Source organism: Podarcis pityusensis (genome assembly GCF_964106645.2).
Source record: "Podarcis pityusensis genome assembly, chromosome: 16".
Taxonomy (NCBI): Eukaryota; Metazoa; Chordata; class Lepidosauria; order Squamata; family Lacertidae; genus Podarcis; species Podarcis pityusensis.
The window spans coordinates 8,718,064-8,737,790 of record NC_138041.1 but is presented as its reverse complement, the minus strand read 5'-3'; the positions used below and the strand labels follow the sequence as shown (position 1 = coordinate 8,737,790).

The 19,727-nt window shown below is 49.2% G+C and overlaps 1 protein-coding gene across 4 annotated transcripts in view; it reads right to left on the bottom strand.

The window, feature by feature from the left end:
* The window catches only part of AQP10 (aquaporin 10), a 34,965-nt gene extending 15,347 nt beyond the window's left edge, over nucleotides 1-19,618 (bottom strand). The window contains exons 1-7 of one of the 4 annotated variants that reach the window (XR_013980221.1): nucleotides 19,305-19,618; nucleotides 11,735-11,861; nucleotides 7,196-7,333; nucleotides 6,197-6,315; nucleotides 5,168-5,385; nucleotides 2,280-3,566; nucleotides 96-173 (exon numbers count right to left, since the gene is read on the bottom strand). Coding sequence is in view for 2 of the 4 variants with exons in the window: in XM_080984819.1 (XP_080840945.1) it covers nucleotides 3,290-3,566; nucleotides 5,168-5,385; nucleotides 6,197-6,315; nucleotides 7,196-7,333; nucleotides 11,735-11,861; nucleotides 19,305-19,409 (984 nt within the window). In the remaining 2 variants the exon portion in view is untranslated. Of the gene's footprint in view, nucleotides 1-95; nucleotides 174-1,977; nucleotides 3,567-5,167; nucleotides 5,386-6,196; nucleotides 6,316-7,195; nucleotides 7,334-11,734; nucleotides 11,862-12,528; nucleotides 12,617-19,304 lie in introns of those variants that run through there. The other 3 variants (XR_013980220.1, XM_080984819.1, XM_080984820.1) reach the window with 3 other exon arrangements.
* Nucleotides 19,619-19,727: the final 109 nt, after the last annotated feature.

The window sequence follows — 19,727 nt, the reverse complement described above, 5'->3', positions numbered from 1 at the left end:
TCTCCTCCAGCACCATAATTCAAAAGCATCAATTCTTCGGCGATCAGCCTTCTTGATGGTCCAGCTCTCACTTCCATACATCACTACTGGGAAAACCATGGCTTTAACTATACAGACCTTTGTTGGCAAGGTGATGTCTCTGCTTTTTAAGATGCTGTCTAGGTTTGTCATTGCTTTTCTCCCAAGAAGCAGGCGTCTTTTAATTTCATGACTGCTGTCACCATCTGCAGTGATCATGGAGCCCAAGAAAGTAAAATCTCTCACTGCCTCCATTTCTTCCCCTTCTATTTGCCAGGAGGTGATGGGACCAGTGGCCATGATCTTCGTAAATCCCCGCCTGCAAGTTCAGCCAGTGGGTCAGTGCTGCTCGTGAGGCAGAGATCCGCTTGGAGTGCCTCGGAGGATCCCTTCGGCACTGGCCAAGCCCTAGATCTCAGGAGCTGGCAGGGCATGCCAGGCCTTGCCCAGAGCTTGCCAACCCACATTCCTGGGCCCACTGGCTGGCATGTGCTCACAAGCCCATCCGAGGGCAGCCCCTAGTGGCAGAAACGCAAAACGCCGCCTGCCTGGTGGGCAGTCCTTTTGGGAACAAGCCAAGACTCTCGGAAAAAACCGTTTCCTTTGGAGCAAAAACCTCTTTGAGCCACTGAGAGCTAAGGAGCATGACTAACTTAGACCTGTCAACTGCAGCAGGGTCTACTCGGAGTAAAACTCAGCTACCCTTTCTGGGTTTTTAAAAAAGTGTCCATCCGTCCCTCCAAAAAATCCTGGCTGCTTGTGGTCTGCAAACGCAAGGTTTGTTTTGTTTCCGTCGTCTTATTATTATTTTCATTTGGGAAGGTTGCAAATTTTAACACGCTGTCGCTCGTTATGCCTTCCGGCGGGGTGAGCAATATCGATTGGCGAAAGGCGTTTTAAACGAAGAAATGACATGCTGCCGGCAGAATCTTGCAACGAAGCTTCTTGGGTTTCTAGCCTGGAACGTTCCCTTTCTGTACACTCTGCTAAATGGGCCTTCTCCTCCCGCAACCTCTTTTCGCTTACCTGGCTCCCAGGAGAGGCTGCAGAAGCTGATTCTTCCAGCAGGAAGAAAGAGGGCAAAAACAGAGACACTTCAAGCCTGGCCTCACACTAGCCTGCATCTCTGTAGAAGAACTCCACCGTGCCAAGTTAACATTGCCAGCCACAAAGAACACACCTTGGGGGCTGCTACGCCTGTTCTTGTTGCTCATCACACCCCCAGCAACCCACCACCCGCCTTTCCAGCTCTCCACTCTCTCTCCTTACACCTCGCCACCCCCCGCCAGTGTAAGGTTACCAGATTTTTTTCAAAGAATCCAGGGACACTTTTTTTTTTAAAGAGAAAAAAAATTATTTAAAAAAGTTATTTATTTATTTTTAATTAAGAAGTACAGTGGGCCTAGCTGTGGAGTGCATCCATTCAGCTCTGGAAGAAAGGTTGGTACTTTTCTTCACCCTCCCATGGCAAGGCTCTTGGTTTCTGCCACCTGACACACTCCATGATGTAGCCTGGTCTCCATCTTGCACCCAGATTAAGCCTTGGAATCCCTTTTGGGATGTGGTTCTAAAAGATGCCGTTTAATAACCACAGAGCACCTCTGAGCATATACAGAGTGCAGCGCCTGAGAGAGCCATAACCTGATGGGGGTGGAGAGAATTAAGACGCCTTTTATGTCACAGCAGAGATGGGAAACTTGTGGCTGTCCAGGAGCTGTTGGACTCCAACTCCTATCAGCCCCAGGCAGTGTGGCCCAATGGTCAGGGATGATGGGGGTTGGAGCTCAGGAACAGATTTTGCTGCTGTCCTAGAACAATCCTGTCCCAACCAATCAGGAATCACATATTAAATGTACCCACAGAGGTAAAAAGCAGGGCTGGGGAGCCAGTGGTCAGGGAAGGTAGGAGCTGGAGTTCAACGATGTACATGTTAGAGGGCTTTTCCCATCACCCTACGTATTTTAGAAACCATTTTTCGTTTTATTTCATCCTTTCATCTCGTTACAATACAGCGATCGATAAAAAGCATTTAAACAATTCATCCATCAGAACAGCAGCAAGAGAACATCGAATAAAATTAACAGAACACACACACACACACACACACACACACACACACACACACAAAGAACACAAGTCATCATAGCAGCATTAGGTCAAGTAAGTTGCATTGTGCCAAGGCAAACCGGTGCTCCATGTAGCTCACTATTGTCTAGCCTCAGGAATGGGGGGAACCTGCGTCCCTCTGGACGCTGCTGGACTACAACTCCCATCAGCCCTGACCATTGGTCCTATTGGCTAGGGCTGCTGGTAATAGGAGGAAGGCGGCAACTTCCTCTTGGTCTGTGGTGATTGGCAGCTTTCCCCAGCCAATGGTGGCTGGTGCTCATTGGGGCTAGTGGGGCGGAAGGCAGGGAGCCCGACAGCAGGTGGCGCCAGAGGCAATGAGTGGCGAAGTCAACTCATTCTAGTTCCGTCCCCATCCTCCTTCCTGTCGTGTTCCGCAAAGGCAACACTGTATATTAAGGCCATATTCACAAAACACATTTAAAGAGCTATGATACTGCTTAAAACAGTCATGGCTTCCCCCCCAAATAATTCTGGGAGCTGTAGTTTGCTCTGGTCGCTGAGCGTTGTTCGGAGACTCCCCTCACGGAGCTACAATTCCCAGAGTTCACTGCAAAGATGGATGAATTGCTGAACCACTCTGTCAAATGTTGCTCTGGGAAGGGAATAGAACTACAGTTCCCAGAATTCTTTAGGGTGAAACCACGACAGCCCCTGCCCTGCAGGATAGAGCCTTCCTCCCCCAATACAATAAAAAAAGTCGGCACTGAGCAAATATTTCAAGAGTGGTCGTTCCGCAGTGGTGCCACCACAAAAAAGGCCCCGTCTCTGGTTGCTGCCATTGTATAATCCCCAAAGGTGGGAGTCATTCTGCGCACGACCTCAGGTGATGATTTTAGCAAGCGATAAAGTTCATCTATGGTAAGGTTACCAGATTTTATTTTTTCAATGAATCCGGGGATTCAGTGGATTTTGTATGGGGACTGATTTGTAAATCCGGTGACTGTCCCCAGGAAACGGGGATGTCTGGTAACCTTAATCTATGGGGAAAAGCGGTCCTTTGTCATTCCAAAACATCGCTCTTTTGTGTGGAATTCACACGCCCAGAGACCTACATCAGTCATAAAACCAACAGCAACAACTCCATCCAATATATAAAAACGAAAGGATTAAGTCTCTCGCCTCTTCCGGTGCCTGTCCCATTTTAAAAGGAACTTGAAGTTTCCAATTTGTTATGTCCCCCGTCCGGGGGGTTGCCTGTACTCCCGCCTGTCCAATCCTCTGCATATTTATTCACGGCATAAATCGAGATCTCCGTATCCTTTTCCGTCCCTGGGTGATGCTTCTTGGTGGTCAAGGTCTCTTCCTCGTCCTGGGACGGCAGGTGGTGAAACTCCACCCCGAGCTCATACAGAGCCGTCCCAATGGTGGCCCCCACCATCGGAGCCACGACCGGAACCCAGCACCAGTAGTTTCCAGCACTGGAAAGATAAAGCAGAGTGGTGACTGGTGGCAGAGATGGAGCCGTGTGGAGACAATTTGGAAAGGAGGTGAGTGTGTCACAGAATCATAGCATCGCAGAGTTGGAAGGGACCCTGCACGTCAGTCCAACCCCCTGCAATGCAGGGTTAATTTTTTTATTTTCCCCCCCAAGGTGGGTCTCGAACCCACAACCCTGAGATTCAGAGCCTAATGCTCTACTGACTGAGCTATCCCAGCAGTGGCTTTCTATGGAAACCTCCCTACAGGGGGCATGGCTGTGGACCCTCCAAATCAACCATTGCTCTACCCTGCTCAGGGATGCAGGTGGCGCTGTGGGTTAAACCACAGAGCCTAGGACTTGCCGATCAGAAGGTCGGCGGTTCGAATCCCCGCGACAGGGTGAGCTCCCGTTGCTCGGTCCCAGCTCCTGCCCACCTAGCAGTTCGAAAACACGTCAAAGTGCAAGTAGATAAATAGGTACCTCTCTGGCGGGAAGGTAAACAGCGTTTCCATGCGCTGCTCTGGTTGGCCAGAAATGGCTTAGTCATGCTGGCCACATGACCCGGAAGCTGTACGCCGGCTCCCTCGGCCAGTAAAGCGAGATGAGCGCTGCAACCCCAGAGTCAGTCACAACTGGACTTAACAGTCAGGGGTCCCATTACCTTTACCTGCCCTGCTCATCAGCACAAAGAGACCTTGTATGTTGTCAGGTGGCTGAGGATCAAGACAGGGAAAAGTCCCTACCAACTGCTTCTTATTCAATATTCACAGAGAGGGGCTTGGAAAGGCAGCCTCTTGGAATAATGGTATTGCCCCGAGTGAGTCTCCACCCCCTCCCTCTCTCCCATCACGCATCACCACTACAGGTGGTGAAAGGTGCCCTTTGCCTTTGAGCTCTTTGCTCTCCTACTTTCAAGGCTCGCCAGGTTCTAGGAGAAGGTTAGTGTTAGGTGTGTGTGCAGGAGCCAGGCCCTGTGACCAGTAGGACTTTGCAGGACTGGGGCCTTCCTAAGTTTGTTCTGAAGAGGCAAGGCGCGGCCGCACAGGTGAGGTCAATTGGTAACTCACAGCACCTGGTGGCAAGAGCCGGGAAGGGATATAAGGTCAGCATTTTCCCTTTGGCTCTTTACCACAGCAACACGCTCCCTGCCTTGCTGCGTTTGGCTCCTTGACTCCTTGCTCCTCGGACCCCTGACTTCGTGACTCCTTGCTCTCTGACCCTCGGACTCTTGGCTTCCCGACTCCTGGCTTCTGGACCCCTGTTCCTGCTCCCACCCCGCCATTTTGCCCCCGATCCTGACGTCCCCTGGCGGGACCGATTGCCCGTGAACCAGACCGTGACAGTGGGTCTAGAATGCTTTCTAAATACACTGTGTCCGTCAGCCGTCGCCCCTCTGTTGCTTCTTCTTCTTCCTCCTCTCCCATAATTTCCCAGCTTTCCCCCCTCATCTGCCTCTGAGCTGTGACCTTCCTCAACCCCCTGTAGTAATTCTGAACCGTCGCCTTCTTCTCTGGAAAGGTCAGGCAGGGGAGAAGGTCTCCACCATTCCCCAGTCCCTGACACGCACATACACCGCCTACTCGCCCCTCGCGCACCCACCTGAACACCTGAGGCCCCCATCCGGCCAGGTAGGTGAAGAGTCGTGGGCCCAGGTCCCGGGCTGGGTTGATGGCACACATACAGTTGGCTCCCATTGCCAGGCTGAGAGCGGTGACCAGCAAGCCCACCGCGATGGGCTCCAGTCCATGTGGGACGCGCCTGTTGCGGGAGTCGATAATGGCCAGGATGCTCAATATCAGCACCCCGGTGCCCAGGACCTGATGAGGGGAAGAGGGTGGAGGGAGGACAGGACATCAACCAAAGCACAGGGGCATCAGAAACCACCAGAGACCAGTCTATTCGTTTATCTAGGCCCTGGAGACTCAGCACCAATCTGAGAAGGGCCTTCTCGGTGGTGGCACCCGTCCTGTGGAATGCCCTCCCACCAGATGCCAAAGAAATAAACAACTATCTGACTTTTAGAAAACATCTGAAGGCAGCCCTATTTAGGGAAGCTTTTAATATTTGAAGAATTATTGTATTTTAATATTTTGCTGGAAGCTGACCAGAGTGGCTGGGAAAACCCAGCCAGATGGGTGGGGTATAAATTATTATTATTATTATTATTATTATTATTATTATTATTATTACAGTGGTACCTCAGGTTAAGACCTTAATTCGTTCCAGAAGTCCGTTCTTAAGAAGAAACTTTTCTTAACCTGAGGTACCACTTTAGCTAATGGGGCCTTCCGCTGCTGCCACGCGATTTCTGTTCTCATCCTGAAGCAAAGTTCTTAACCTAAGGTACTATTTCTGGGTTAGCGGAGTGTCTGTAACCTGAAGTGTCTGTAACCTGAAGCATCTGTAACCCGAGGTACCACTGTATTATTATTATTTATTACTTGCACTTGGAGGTGCCGGGATTGAACCTGGGACCTTCTGCATGCAAGTCTGGTGCTCTAACCACTGAGCCACAGCAAATGAATGGAGCAGCGGCAGAGCAATTGGACACATGGGATGCATCGCCCTGAGCGAAGGATGCTTCCGTCTCTGGGCAGCGCTGGGAGTTCTAGGGACGGCTGGCCCTACCTGGTCGAAGAAGCCGTTGCCAAGCGACAGGTAGGGAGCTGGGTAGGTGGCAAAGATGGAGGCGGTTTCACGGGGTCCGGTGACTGCAAAGGTCCCATTGCTGTAGCTATGGATGGCGTCTGCGGAGAGAAAAGCCAGTGGCCATGAGGCTTAGCTTTATAGGAAGAGAAGCCGAAGGGGGAAAGGAGAGCAGCAGCCCTGCTCGGTCAGTTCAGCTGAGAATCCACCTTCATGTGATTCCTGACCAGTTTACATTCCCAACTGGTCATTATAAGGACTACCATGTAACTTCGGCATCTGATTCCACTGCATTTTTGTTCATCCTCTCCCCTTCTCAACGCTTTTTCCTTTTGTGCTGTGTCTCTTTAGATTGAAAGCCTGCAGGCAGGGATTTTATCTCCCTACGTGTCATCGTTCTTACGCAGGGGTCAGCAAACTTTTTCAGCAGGGGGCCGGTCCACTGTCCCTCAGACCTTGTGGGGGGCTGGACTAGATTTTGGGGGGAAATATGAACGAATTCCTATGCCCCACAAATAACCCAGAGATGCATTTGAAATAAAAGGACATGTTCTACTCATGCAAAAACACACTGATTCCCAGACTGCCTGCAGGCCGGATTTAGAAGGCGGTTGGGCTGGATCCGGCCCCCAGGCCTTAGTTTGCCTACCCATGTTCCTACCCATGTTCCAGAAGCGTTTTAAGTAAATGAATAAATATGCAGTGAACCTCACTGCTTGCCATTTCATACCCTACGGCTGCCAAGGAATGCTTTTGGGCGTCAATAGCAAACTTCGCAGCGCGATTATGGCTTTTCTAGTATATCTGGTATATCTTTAACCCAAAGATTGGCTTTTACATCAGCAGAAGATGAGCTGAGCAGAGTCTATGAATACAGACGTGGCGAGGCAGGTGAATGTGTAATATGCCGAGCTTGTGAAGTTTGGCAAGAAACGCGCCTCTTATTTTCCCCATTGTGAAAACTCTGGGAGATAACGTTACCGTAATAAAGCATGTAGACGGTGCCTGCGCCCAAAAAGGCTCCCATAGTCTGAATGACAGAGAAGATGGGCAGTTTCCACCAGGGGCATTGGCCAAGCAGACACATGGTGAGCGTAAAGGCTGGATTTAAGTGCCCTCCTGTAAGAGAGAGAGAGAGAGAGAGAATCGTAGAATTGTAGAATCATAGAGTCATAGAGGGACATCTAGTCCACCTCCCCTGTGATGCAAGAATATTTTTAGCCCAATGTGGGGCTCGAATGCACAACCCTGAGGTCAAGAGTCTCATGCTCTACCGACCCCCGTGTTTGAAATCCTGTTCCGTATGGTCTCTCGCTTCTGAAATTGCACTAGGTCTTGCACATGCCCTTTGCAGGACTAGGAACTTAGGCTGCACATACACACCATACTGTATATTTAAAGCAAATTATTCCCCCTAAAGGGACGTGGGTGGCGCTTTGGGTTAAACCACAGAGCCTAGGGCTTGCCGATCAGAAGGTCGGCGATTCGAATCCCCACGACAGGGTGAGCTCCTGTTGCTTGGTCCCTGCTCCTGCCAACCTAGCAGTTCGAAAGCACACCAGTGCAAGTAAATAAATAGGTACCGCTCCGGCGGGAAGGTAAATGGCGTATCCTGCGCTGCTCTGGTTCACCAGAAGCGGCTTGGTCATGCTGGCCACATGACCTGCTGTACGCTGGCTCCCTCGGCCAATAAAGCGAGATGAGCGCCACAACCCCAGAGTCAGTCACGACTGGACCTAATGATCAGGGGTCCCTTTACCTTCTACCTTTTTATTCCCCCTAAAGAATCCTGGGAACCACAGTTTGTTCAGGGTGCTGTGAATTGTAGCTCTGTGAGGGGTAGACGCCTCTCCGCTTGTGAGAGTTCACCCATCGTTTCAGGCCTATACAGGTCCACTGTTCCTTAGACCTTGTGGGGGGGCTGGACTATATTTTTGGCGGGGGGGGGGAGATGAATAAATTCCTATGCCCCACAAATAACCCAGAGATGCATTTTAAATAAAAGGACACATTCTGTTCATGTAAAAACATGCTGATTCCCGGACTGTCTGTTGTCCAGATTTAGAAGGCGATTGGGCCGGATCCGGCCCCCAGCCCTGAGTTTGCCTACCCATGGTATAGATAATACTACACTCACCTCTTCTTCTGAGTAGTGGTGCAAATCAGCCCCAGGCAGAGAGAACTAAGCATGTCAAAAACTAGTGCCCATTGGAGACTGGTAGGGTGGAAGGCAGGGAGCCTAACAGCAGGTGGCGCCAGATTTGCCCCATCCTCCTCCTCCTCCTCTTCCCTTCTGAGCTCTACAAGGGGCAAAACTGAGACTAAGAAAGAGCAAGAGGAGGGAGCTGGCAGGCAGGGGCACTCCCTGGACCAATTGCAAGTAGGAAAGGGGCTGCAGACTGGGGCTGACAGAGGAGTGTCCCATGCCCCCTAATGGACACAGCCTCCGGCCACCAAATGCCTCTTGGTAAAACTCCCTACCAGGACTTGATGGAAACAGCCCTTTGAAACCCAAATGTTTGTTCCCTGCACCAGAGCCTCAGCAGGTACAATGCCACTGGCCATGGAGGCTCCATTGAGCTATCGGGGTTAATAATAACTACTGGTAGCTGGTCATAAGGTGGCTGAGTCATAGCTCCAGGAGCTAAGGTTGGCAAAGATAACAGGGACAAGAGGCGATAAGGAGCCGGCAGTCGACAGAAAGCAATCCCCGGAGAATAAATCGTTGGCAAGCACCTCCACGTGGCTTCCCCAGGTCTGGAAAGTGGGGTCTTTTCAGAGGAAGGACCAGGGAAGCAGGAGCGAACCAATCCCCAGCAAGCATCCCCATAAGTGACAGAGAAGAAATCTGATGCGGGTCTTAAACAACTTCATGTGCATTTTCTGAAACAATGCACAAAACTGGGACGCAGCCATCCTATGAAGTTTGTGCTTCGCCACATTTTGCAATGCAGCCAAGCCGCGTGTACAAAAATGCATACACAGGGGTAAGGTAAAGGTAAAGGGACCCCTGACCACTAGGTCCAGTCGTGGCCGACTGGGGTTGTGGCGCTCATCTTGCTTTATTGGCTGAGGGAGCCGGTGTACAGCTTCCGGGTCATGTGGCCAGCATGACTAAGCTGCTGCTGGCGAACCAGAGCAGCGCACAGAAACGCCGTTTACCTTCCCGCCGGAGTGGTACCTATTTATCTACTTGCACTTTGACGTGCTTTCAAACTGCTAGGTTGGCTGGAGCAGGGACCGAGCAACAGGAGCTCACCCCGTTGCGGGGATTCGAACCGCCGACCTTCTGATCGGCAAGTCCTAGGCTCTGCAGTTTAACCCACATCGCCACCCATGTCCCGTATACACCTGGGTAAAATGTGCATATAATAGCACGTTAGGGCAGGTGGCTCTGCAAAGATGTCTCTGTTAAGATGAAAGGCTCCAAAGGATAAAAAACGAAGAAGATGACTTTGACAATATAAGGTGTTGCTTTAATTTCTTACGTGACTAAATCTAGCCGAACTATAACTCCTCCATCAGCCCATGGTACTTTTTGGAGGGAGTCTTTAAAGTTGATACGCTTGACTTTCCATTGTTCATTATTGCAACAGCTACGTTGTGAATCTGCTTATTGTTTGTTACTATGGACACACCCTCCAAATGTCCCCATTTTCCAGGGACGTCCCTGATTAAGAGAAGCCATTTTGATTTGATCCTGGAATGTCCCACTTTTCCTTAGGATGTCCCTATTTTCACCGGAGAAATGTTGGAGGGTATGGAGTTATCTGACCCCCGAGTCGTCTGAAGGCAATCTTGTATAGGGAAGGTTTTTTTATGTTTAATGTTTTATTATGTTTTAATACATGTTGGAAGCTGCCCAGAGTGGCTAAGGCAAACCAGTAGGGTGTGTATAAATAGTTAAATTATCATTATGGAAATAGGACATCCCTATTTTCATCAGAGAAGTGTTGGAGGATGCTTGCACATTTTGAAAACCTTTGAATAAAAATATTTATCCATATTGAAAAAGATGTCTCTATCAGGCAAAATCATATACAAAATTCATATACAAAATTCAGAAACAGGCAGAGAATTTCAAAGGATGGTCGTGTCTTGGCTACGGTATTGTTTCAGAAAGAGCCACAGAGGTAGGTTTTCCGCTTCTGATCTTTTTAACCCGCACAGTTTCAAGCCTAAATTTTGTTCCAACACTAAGGACTAGCAACTTGCATATTCGAAAACAAAACAGCTAGAAAGCCGCTGCGATCAGCAAACTGCAGGCTGAGTTCAACACTGTATTCTGCGCCTCAGATTCAGGGTCGGATTTAGGTTTGATGAGGCCCTGAGCTACTGAAGGTAACGGGGCCCTTTATATGTCCAGCTGTCCTTTGTCAACAACAAATTGTCCCTGTTTTATGTGTTGAATATATGCTATATGGTAATTTAGGGACCTCATAGGTATCTAATGCCATTTGCCACTGTTGCTATATGTACTGTAGGTTTTATTTTATTTCTTTTTTCTCTTATATTTTGGAAATGTACATCCAGGTTTTTTCCCCTTTAATTTTTTTGGGGGCCCCCAAGAGAGTGGGGCCCTGAGCTATAGCTTGATTAGCTGATACATAAATCCGGCACTGCTCAGATTTTCCAGGCTTAACTTGTGCCCTTGCCTTTGCAAAACAAAATAAACTATGAAATTTGCTGCTGCTGCTTCTTTTTTAAAAAGGATTTATAGATAGCAGGGACACGGGTGGCGCTGTGGGTTAAACCACAGAGCCTAGGGCTTGCCAATCAGAAGGTCGGCGATTCGAATCCCCGTGACGGGGTGAGCTCCCGTTGCTCGGTCCCTGCTCCTGCTGACCTAGCAGTTCAAAAGCACGTCAGAGTGCAAGTAGATAAATAGGTACCGCTCCGGCGGGAAGGTAAATGGCATTTCCGTGCGCTGCTCTGGTTCGCTTAGTCATGCTGGCCACATGACCCGGAAGCTGTACGCCGGCTCCCTCGGCCAGTAAAGCGAGATAAGCGCCGCAACCCCAGAGTCGGCCACGACTGGACCGAATGGTCAGGGGTCCCTTTACCTTTACCTCTATCTTTACTGGAGGTGAGAGGGACGCAGGTGGTGCTGTGGTCTAAAGCACAGAGCCTAGGGCTTGCTGCCATTGCTAGGTCCCAGCTCCTGCCCACCTAGCAGTTCCAAAGCACATCAAAGTGCAAGTAGATAAATAGGTACTGCTCCGGTGGGAAGGTAAATGGCATTTCTGTGCGCTGCTCTGGTTTGCCAGAAGTAGCTTAGTCCTGCTGGCCACATGACCCGGAAGCTGTACGCCGGCTCCCTTGGCCAGTAAAGTGAGATGAGCGCCGCAACCCCAGAGTCGGCCACGACTGGACCTAATGGTCAGGGGTCCCTTTACCTTTTTATAAGGAGATAAACACTGCAGCTCTCCCCCACACTTGCCCGAAATTTTGCGCGAAGCCTGGACCAAGTGCCTGCCCCATCCCTGGGGCTCATGCACGAGAGAACCTCCCCTTTCTCACCGGAAACTCCTCCCGAAACGTGGATGGCTACCATCACAGCAATTCCGCTTGCTAGGGCTGAGCTAAAATAGCCACCCTTCGTCCCTTCGCTGGTGGTGGCCTGCGCAGATGCGCTCAGAGTAATCACCTGGGAAAGAGAGAGAGAGAAAAGAATGAGGGAAAAGACCTTTGGGAGAATCTTTGCCCTGGGTCAACACTCCTGCATCATGCCCACGTTGTCCCTCCCAGGTGGTGATGGGAACCTTGTTTACCCTTGCGCCAATCATCTTCCATTTTTTGATGGTCATGGGGTGGAAGCGATGGGCTATGGCAGCGATGGCGAAACTTTTAGAGATCGGGTGCCCAAATTGCAGCCCCAAACCCACTTATTTATCGCCAAGTGCCAACATGGCAATTTAACCTGTATATCTCATTTCCCCCCCCCCCATGTGTTTCACGTTTCTTCTTCATGACTGCTGTTGTAATAAAAAATCCTTCATAAAAGCTATTGCATTACGGTCTTCAATAAATTATCTTTCCATCAGTATATAATTTTATGGCATAACTCAGTGCTTTCTTTCTTAAAAAATGTTTAGGGGTACTCTCGTTTTGGCTCAAGAAAATCACCACCAGGGAAAAATAAATACAGTTCAAATCGGGGGAAATAAAGACAGTGAATTTCTTGTCCCGTTAAATTCGCAAAATGTTTAGGGGTATGCGTCCCCCTGTGTTCCCACAGGGGAAAAAAAGCACAAGTATTACCCCAAAACTAAGTGGTGTTAATGAGCCATCAAACTTCGGAAATACAGTGGTACCTCTGCTTGTGAACGGGATCCGTTCCGGAGGCCCGTTCGCAACATGAAAAGAGCACAACCCGCAGCAGCACGTCTGCGTATGTGCTGGTTGCGATTCGCGCGTGATGTCATTTTGAGCATCTGCGCATGCATGAGCAGTGAAACCCAGAAGTAACCCTTTCCAGTACTTCCGGGTCGCCGCGGGACATGACCTGAAAGAACATAACATGAAGCGGACATAACATGAAGTATGACTGTACATTTTTTCCAGAAGGTTTCACAATTTTGGCCACTAGTGTACACTGGAGGGTGTACTAAGAGCCTCCCTCTCCCAATTTTTAATATGAGATAATAATGATTGTCTGCGTGTGCACATACAAATATGAATAAATAAATAAACCTATCCAGATGGGCAGGGCATTATTATTATTATTATTATTATTATTATTATTATTATTATTTTGCCATTTCTTTGGCTGCTGTTTGATTGCACGGAATGAATTTCTCTTGTTGGCTTCCGCAAGAAAGCCCAGCGAACATGTAAACCCCTTCTTAGGTTGCTTACTGACCTGGGAGTTAAGCCATGCTGAACTCAAGGCGGCTTACTCCTGAGTAGGAAAAACAGACTGGCAGGAGGCCCTGGCGCATCAAAAGTCTGCTCAGCCTCTCATTCACTCACCAGGCCCTAGTGCCAGCCCCGGCACGGAAGCGACGGCTCTTCTGGGGCAACGGCGCACGTGACCACAGAGAGGGCTTTGAGTGCCCTTTCTGGCAAGCGTGCCATAGGTTCACCACCACTGGGCTATGGGGTCCTGGATTTTGGTTGCCAGCTGGCAAAGTGATAAAAATGTACCTAGAAAGAGGAGCGTTGGAAGTTGCACCCTACGGAGCCTGTAATGAATGATAATAATTTTAATATTTATATGCCACCCATCTGACCGGGTCGGCCAAGCCACTCTGGGCTGCTCCCAACAAAACACACTAAAACATCAACCATTAAAATCTTCTCTGAACAGCACCGCCTTCTGATGTCTTCCAAACGTCAAATCATTGTTTAATCAGGACTAGGGAGTCCCTCGCCCCCACCTGCCTGCTCCCTGTCTCCCAGAAATCATACTTCTGTCTTGTCAGGATTCAACCTCAATCCACTGACCGCCACCCATCCTCCAAGCGTCACCGCCAACCCATCGGAACATCGGTCGTGGGGTAGGGATGGGGCAGGATTTTGTATTTGAAGTCGAATTGATCCAATCGGAACGCTCTGAAACGGTGTGGGAACCGGTATTTTTCAAAACCCCAGACAAACCACCGCTTTAAAAAAGCTTTAAAAATGTACCTATTAGGAGAAGCAGTGCAAAAAAACGAATCTGAGGAGTGCAGTCGCTGACAAGGAAGTTAAAGGTAAAGGTAAAGGGACCCCTGACTGTTAAGTCCAGCTGCGGACGACTCTGGGATTGTGGCGCTCATCTCGCTTTATTGGCCGAGGGAGCCGGCGTACAGCTTCAGTGTCATGTGGCCAGCATGACTAAGCCACTTCTGGCAAACCAGAGCAGCGCACGGAAACACCGTTTACCTTCCCGCCAGAGTGGTACCTATTTATCTACTCGACTTTGACATGCTTTTGAACTGCTAGGTTGGCAGGAGCTGGGACAGAGCAACGGGAGCTCACCACCATCGTGGGGATTCGAACCGCCGACGTTCTGATCGGCAAGCCCTAGGCTCAGTGGTTTAGACCACAGCGCAGCGCCACCCGCATTGTTACACACCAGCAAAATCAGGGGGGGCTTACTTCTGAGTAAAGAGCATGGGGTGAAGAGGCTTAGTGATGAGCCTATTTATTATTATTATTATTATTATTATTATTATTATTACTACTACTACTACAGTACTACTATTTCAAATGAGGAGAGGAGAGCCCAGGTTATCTCCCTGAAGCACCTTCCAAGCAAGGGAACCTGAACTCCATAACTATTTTTTGCATTCCAGAAGAGGTGGAAAACAAGCCTTTTGGACCCTGAACTTTGCCCCTCTGGCTCGCCCACTCCAGGGTCAGGTGCAACGCAATTAAGCGCCCATTGCCCATGAAGGCAGGTCCAGCATTAACAGCAAGACATCAAAGCGTGACAGGTAGCCAGACAGGAACCCCATTCCTAAAAGCATGTCTTCAGAGTCAGACCTCAGATCCAGATGTTGCAAACAGCCAACCTGCAGTGGCGTGCGGCAGCAAGAGCAGTAATATCACCTAGGGCAACCAATGAACTCCTTTTTTTATAATTTTTATTAATTTAAATTACACACACATACATAGAATTTACAAAGAATTTGCAATCTCACACTACAAAAAGAAAATTAAAGAAAAAACAATTAAGAAACAAGAAGAAAATACAGGAAAAAAAGAAAGAAGAAAAAGCAAATTTACATACATAAAAAACACCTTAATCTTCCTAATTAATACTTAATTAAACTGATGAACTCCTATTGTTTCCTGGGTGATAACAAGGTCTTCAAGTTTTCTTTCTATTTGGTGATGGATTAGCAGGGAGGAAGTCAGAGAATCTGCTGGGCTGCGGTTTTGGATTCTGTTTTGGGAGCTGGTTGTGTGTGTGTTGTCATGGTGGACTCCTGTATTTAAATCATTTACACTCCCAGCAAAGGCCAACATGCGCATGAGCTCTAGGAGGTCAGATTTCAGGTAGGAAAGATGGGAAGATGTGATAGGGAGGTGACATGCCGGCACTGACTAGTCATCTTGACACCGATACCAGGGAAGATCCCAGAACGGATAATTAAACAGATAATTGGTTGGTGAGCAATCGGGAAAGGATGCCGGGAGCATGGGTTTCTCAAAAACAAGTTATGGCAGATGATTCTCGTTTCTGTTATTGATAATTACAGGTTTCGTGGATCATAGGAATACTGTGGACATAAGTGTACCTTGATTTCAGTTAGGCTTTTGACAAAGTCCCCCATAATATTTTTTCAGAGAAGCTGGTAAAATGTGAACTGGACGAGATAACCGCAAGATGGATTTGTAGCTGGTTGACTGACAGAACCCAAAGACTGCTCACAAATGGTTCTCCATCATCCTGGGGAAAAGTGACAATGGCTGCATGCCACAGGGGTCTGTCCTGGGCCCTTTGTCTGATGTCTTTATAAACATCTTGGATGAAGGCACTCAGGGGATGCTCATCAACTATACAGATGGTGCCAAACTGGGAGGTGTAGCCATTGTCACTGAAAACAGAATCGGGTTTAGATATGGCATTGACAGATTGGAGAACTGGGCTCAACCTAACAAAATGGATTTCAATGGGAACAAATGTTAAGATTCTGAACTTAGGCAGGAAGAACCAGCTGTACAAATATAAGATGGCGGACACCTGGCTTGCCAGTAGTAGTAGTAGTAGTAGTAATAATAATTTATTATTTATACCCCGCCCATCTGGCTGACTTTCCCCAGCCACTCTGGGCGGCTCCCATTCGAGTGTTAAAAACAATAAACAATAAAGCATTAAATATTAAAAACTTCCCTAAACAGGGCTGCCTTCAGATGTCCTTTAAAGATAAGATAGCTGCTTATTTCCTTCACATCTGATGGGAGGGCGTTCCACAGGGTGGGCGCCACTACCGAGAAGGCCCTCTGCCTGGTTCCCTGTAACTTGGTTTCTCACAGTGAGGGAACCGCCAGAAGGCCCTCAGCGCTGGACCTCAGTGTCCAGGCAGAACGATGGAGGTGGAGACACTCCTTCAGGTATTCTGGACCAAGGCTGTTTAGGGCTTTAAAGGTCAGCACCAACACTTTGAATTGTGCTCGGAAACGTACTGGGAGCCAATGTAGGTCTTTCAAGACCGATGTTATGTGGTCTTGGCGGCCACTCCTAGTCACCAGTCTAGCTGCCGCATTCTGGATTAAATGCAGTTTCCGGGGCACCTTCAAAGGTAGCCCCACGTAGAGCGCGTTGCAGTAGTCCAAGCAGGAGATAACTAGAGCATGCACCACTCTGGCGAGACAGTCCGCAGGCAGGTACAAGTGAAAAGGATCCAGGGGTTTTAGTAGACCACAAGCTGAACATGAGTCAACAGTGTGATGCAGCAGCAAAAAAAAGCTAATGCTATTCTAGGCTGCATCAACAGACGTCGAGTGTCCAGATCAAGGGAAGTACCGTAATAGTCCCACTCTATTCTGCCTTGGTCAGACCTGGAGTCCTGAGTCCAATTCTGGGAGCCACAATTTGAGAAGGAGATTGAGAAGCTGGAAGGTTTGCAGAAGAGATGATGATGATCAAGGGCCTTATGAGGAACGGTTGAGGGAATTGGGTACGTTTAGCCTGGTAGAGACTGAGAGGAGATATGATAGCCATCTTTTGATATCTATAGGACTGTCACATAGAAGATGGAGCAAGCCTGTTTTCTCCTCTTTGGACCTAAACCAATGGCTTAAAGTTACAAGAAATGAAATTGTGAGGTTTGGGAGTTGAGTTGAGTTGAGAGTTGAGGTTTGGGTGTTGAAGAAGGAAGAGGGAGATTTAGGTGTGGGTTGGTAGAGTTGCATTGTGAGAGAGTGAGAGGAATTGTTAGGTGGAGTCAGATAGTTAGTTGGAATAATCAGTTTGGAGTTGTTAGGAACTAAGAATAAGAAACTGCCAAGAAAAATTAACCGTAACCATAAGCTTGTTCCTCCATTTAAAAATAAACTTGATTATTTGTTTATGTTAACAACTGACTGGACTCCGTGTGTCCCTGTGAGATACGGGGTGGTGGCAGCGAAAAAAGCAGTCGCAGTGGCGGCACAGGGTCAACAGACCGTCAAACATCCGGGGGACCTGTGTGTGATCGCCACAAACATCAGGAGGAACTTTCTGACAGTAAGAGCTGTTCAACCGTGGAGCGGACCTCCTTTAAAGATGGCAGTGGGCTCTCCTTCCTTGGAGGTTTTTAAACAGAGGTCAGATGGCCATCTGTCATGTATGACCTAACTGAGATTCCTGTATTGCAGGGCGTTGGACTAGACGACTCTCAGGGTCCCTTCGAATTTTTCAGTTCTATGGTTCCAGCCCTCATAGCTCTACACAGAAGTCAAACTTAAACAGGAACATAGCAAGCCACCTTCTTCCAAGTGAGACGATTGGGCCCATCTAGCTCAGTACTGTCTACACTGGCAGGCAGCAGCTCTCCAGGGTTTTCAGACAGGGAGCGTCTCTCAGCCCTGCCTGGAGTTTTCAGGGTTTGAATCTGGAAAAAGCAGGTGCTCTACTGCTAAGCAAACGCCAGCCCTTCTCTGCAACATAGGGATCGTGTATCAGCTCCTGCCCACCTAGCAGTTCGAAAGCACGTCAAAGTATAAGTAGATAAATAGGTACCGCTCCAGCGGGAAGGTAAATGGCGTTTCCGTCAGCAGCTCTGGTTCACCAGAAGCGGCTTAGTCATGCTGGCCACATGACCCGGAAGCTGTACGCCGGCTCCCTCGGCCAATAAAGCGAGATGAGCGCCGCAACCCCAGAGTCGGTCACGACTGGACCTAATGGTCAGGGGTCCCTTTACCTTACCAGCTCAGACTAAGGTTATCAGACGTCCCCAGATTCACAAATCTGTCCCCGGACAAAATCTGTCCCCGGATTTTAATTAATGTCCCCGGATTTATGCCTGGGGACTTCTGGTGAGGCAATATGGCGCGTGCCAGGGCAGTGAGGCAGCACTGGAGGTCCCGGCCACGTCAAAGTCCCAGCCAGCCAATCCGCTGGCTGGGGGGGGGCTATTTAAACCGAGGCGGGAGCCAGAGAGCTTCCTTCCGGCTTGCTTCCTTGATCAACACTCGCCCCGAAATCGAGCAGAGCCTGCAGCGCTCTTCTGCTGTGGGCTCTGTGCACCCGAGTTGGGGGGCAGCGAGCGAGGCGCTGAGGCGGTGAAGAAGAGGAGGAGGAGAAGCGTAGAAAAGAGCTGTTCTGCATTGCGAGACAGAGAGAGAGAGAGAGCCTTGTGTGTGTGTTTTAATGCGTGTTTTCCCAAGACCAGCGAGCGCCTTTACTCAATCTCTCTCTCCCCCCCAAACCTCTTTTTTGGGGGGCATTTGTGTGTTTGTAGATGGGCCTAGGACTTGCCGATCAGAAGGTTGGCGGTTCGAATCCCCCCAACGGGGGTGAGCTCCCGTTGCTCGGTCCCTGCTCCTGCCAACCTAGCAGTTTGAAAGCACGTCAAAGTGCAAGTAGAGAAATAGGTACCACTCCGGCAGGAAGGTAAACGGCGTTTCCGTGCGCTGCTCTGGTTCACCAGAAGTGGCTTAGTCCTGCTGGCCACATGACCCGGAAGCTGTACGCCGGCTCCCTTGGCTTATAAAGCGAGATGAGCGCCGCAACCCCAGAGTCGGTCACGACTGGACCTAATGGTCAGGGGTCCCTTTACCTTTACCTTTACCTTTACCTTAGATGGGCTTATCTGCCTGCCTTGTGTTGAGGTGCACGCTCAACAACTTTGGGGTTCCCCCAAAAAAGGTCAAGAACTATGGGCAACCCTTTCCTAAAATAATAAAGCATAAAATTTAAAAAAAGGGTCTCTAGATTCCTTGAAAAAAATCTGGTATCCATAGCTCAGACCCACTGCTTCTTCTAGTTTAGCATTGTTGACACTGACTGGCAGTGGCTCTCCAGGGCTTAATTCAGGGTGGGGGTCCTCTCCCCAGCCCTGACTGGACTGAACCCGGGGCCTTCTGAATGCAAGACAGATGTCCTATGCCTGAGCTACAGGTGCTTTGCCATCTACCGTTTCCCCCGCCCCAAAACCAGCAAATATTTGCAACTTACGATCAACATGAAGACCCCCAGGAGCTCTGCGAGGCACTGGCGAAGGAGGAGGCTGCGGAGACGGAGGCAGGCTTGCGCTTTGGCTAAGAAGCGGGTGTAAATCATTGCCAGCCGGGAGAGAAAGCTTTCCGAAGGCAGATCAGAAATACAGATGTGTGTGTGTAGCTGCTCTCGGGCTACCGGTGATAATAACTAATTATTCTCAGAACTCGTTGCTTAAATGCCCGGGGAAGTTATGTAAGAAGGGAGAACGGCAGCATGCAAGCGAGAAAAAAGGGCATGGATCCCTCCTGCATCAGCCTCTCCCCAGAGTTGGAATTATGACCCCTGTTGTCAGGAGCAAAAGGCGTGCTTGACCCATATGCCAGTGCTACTGACACGGGGAGGCTGTGCTGGAGTTTTGCACATACCCTTGCAATAACG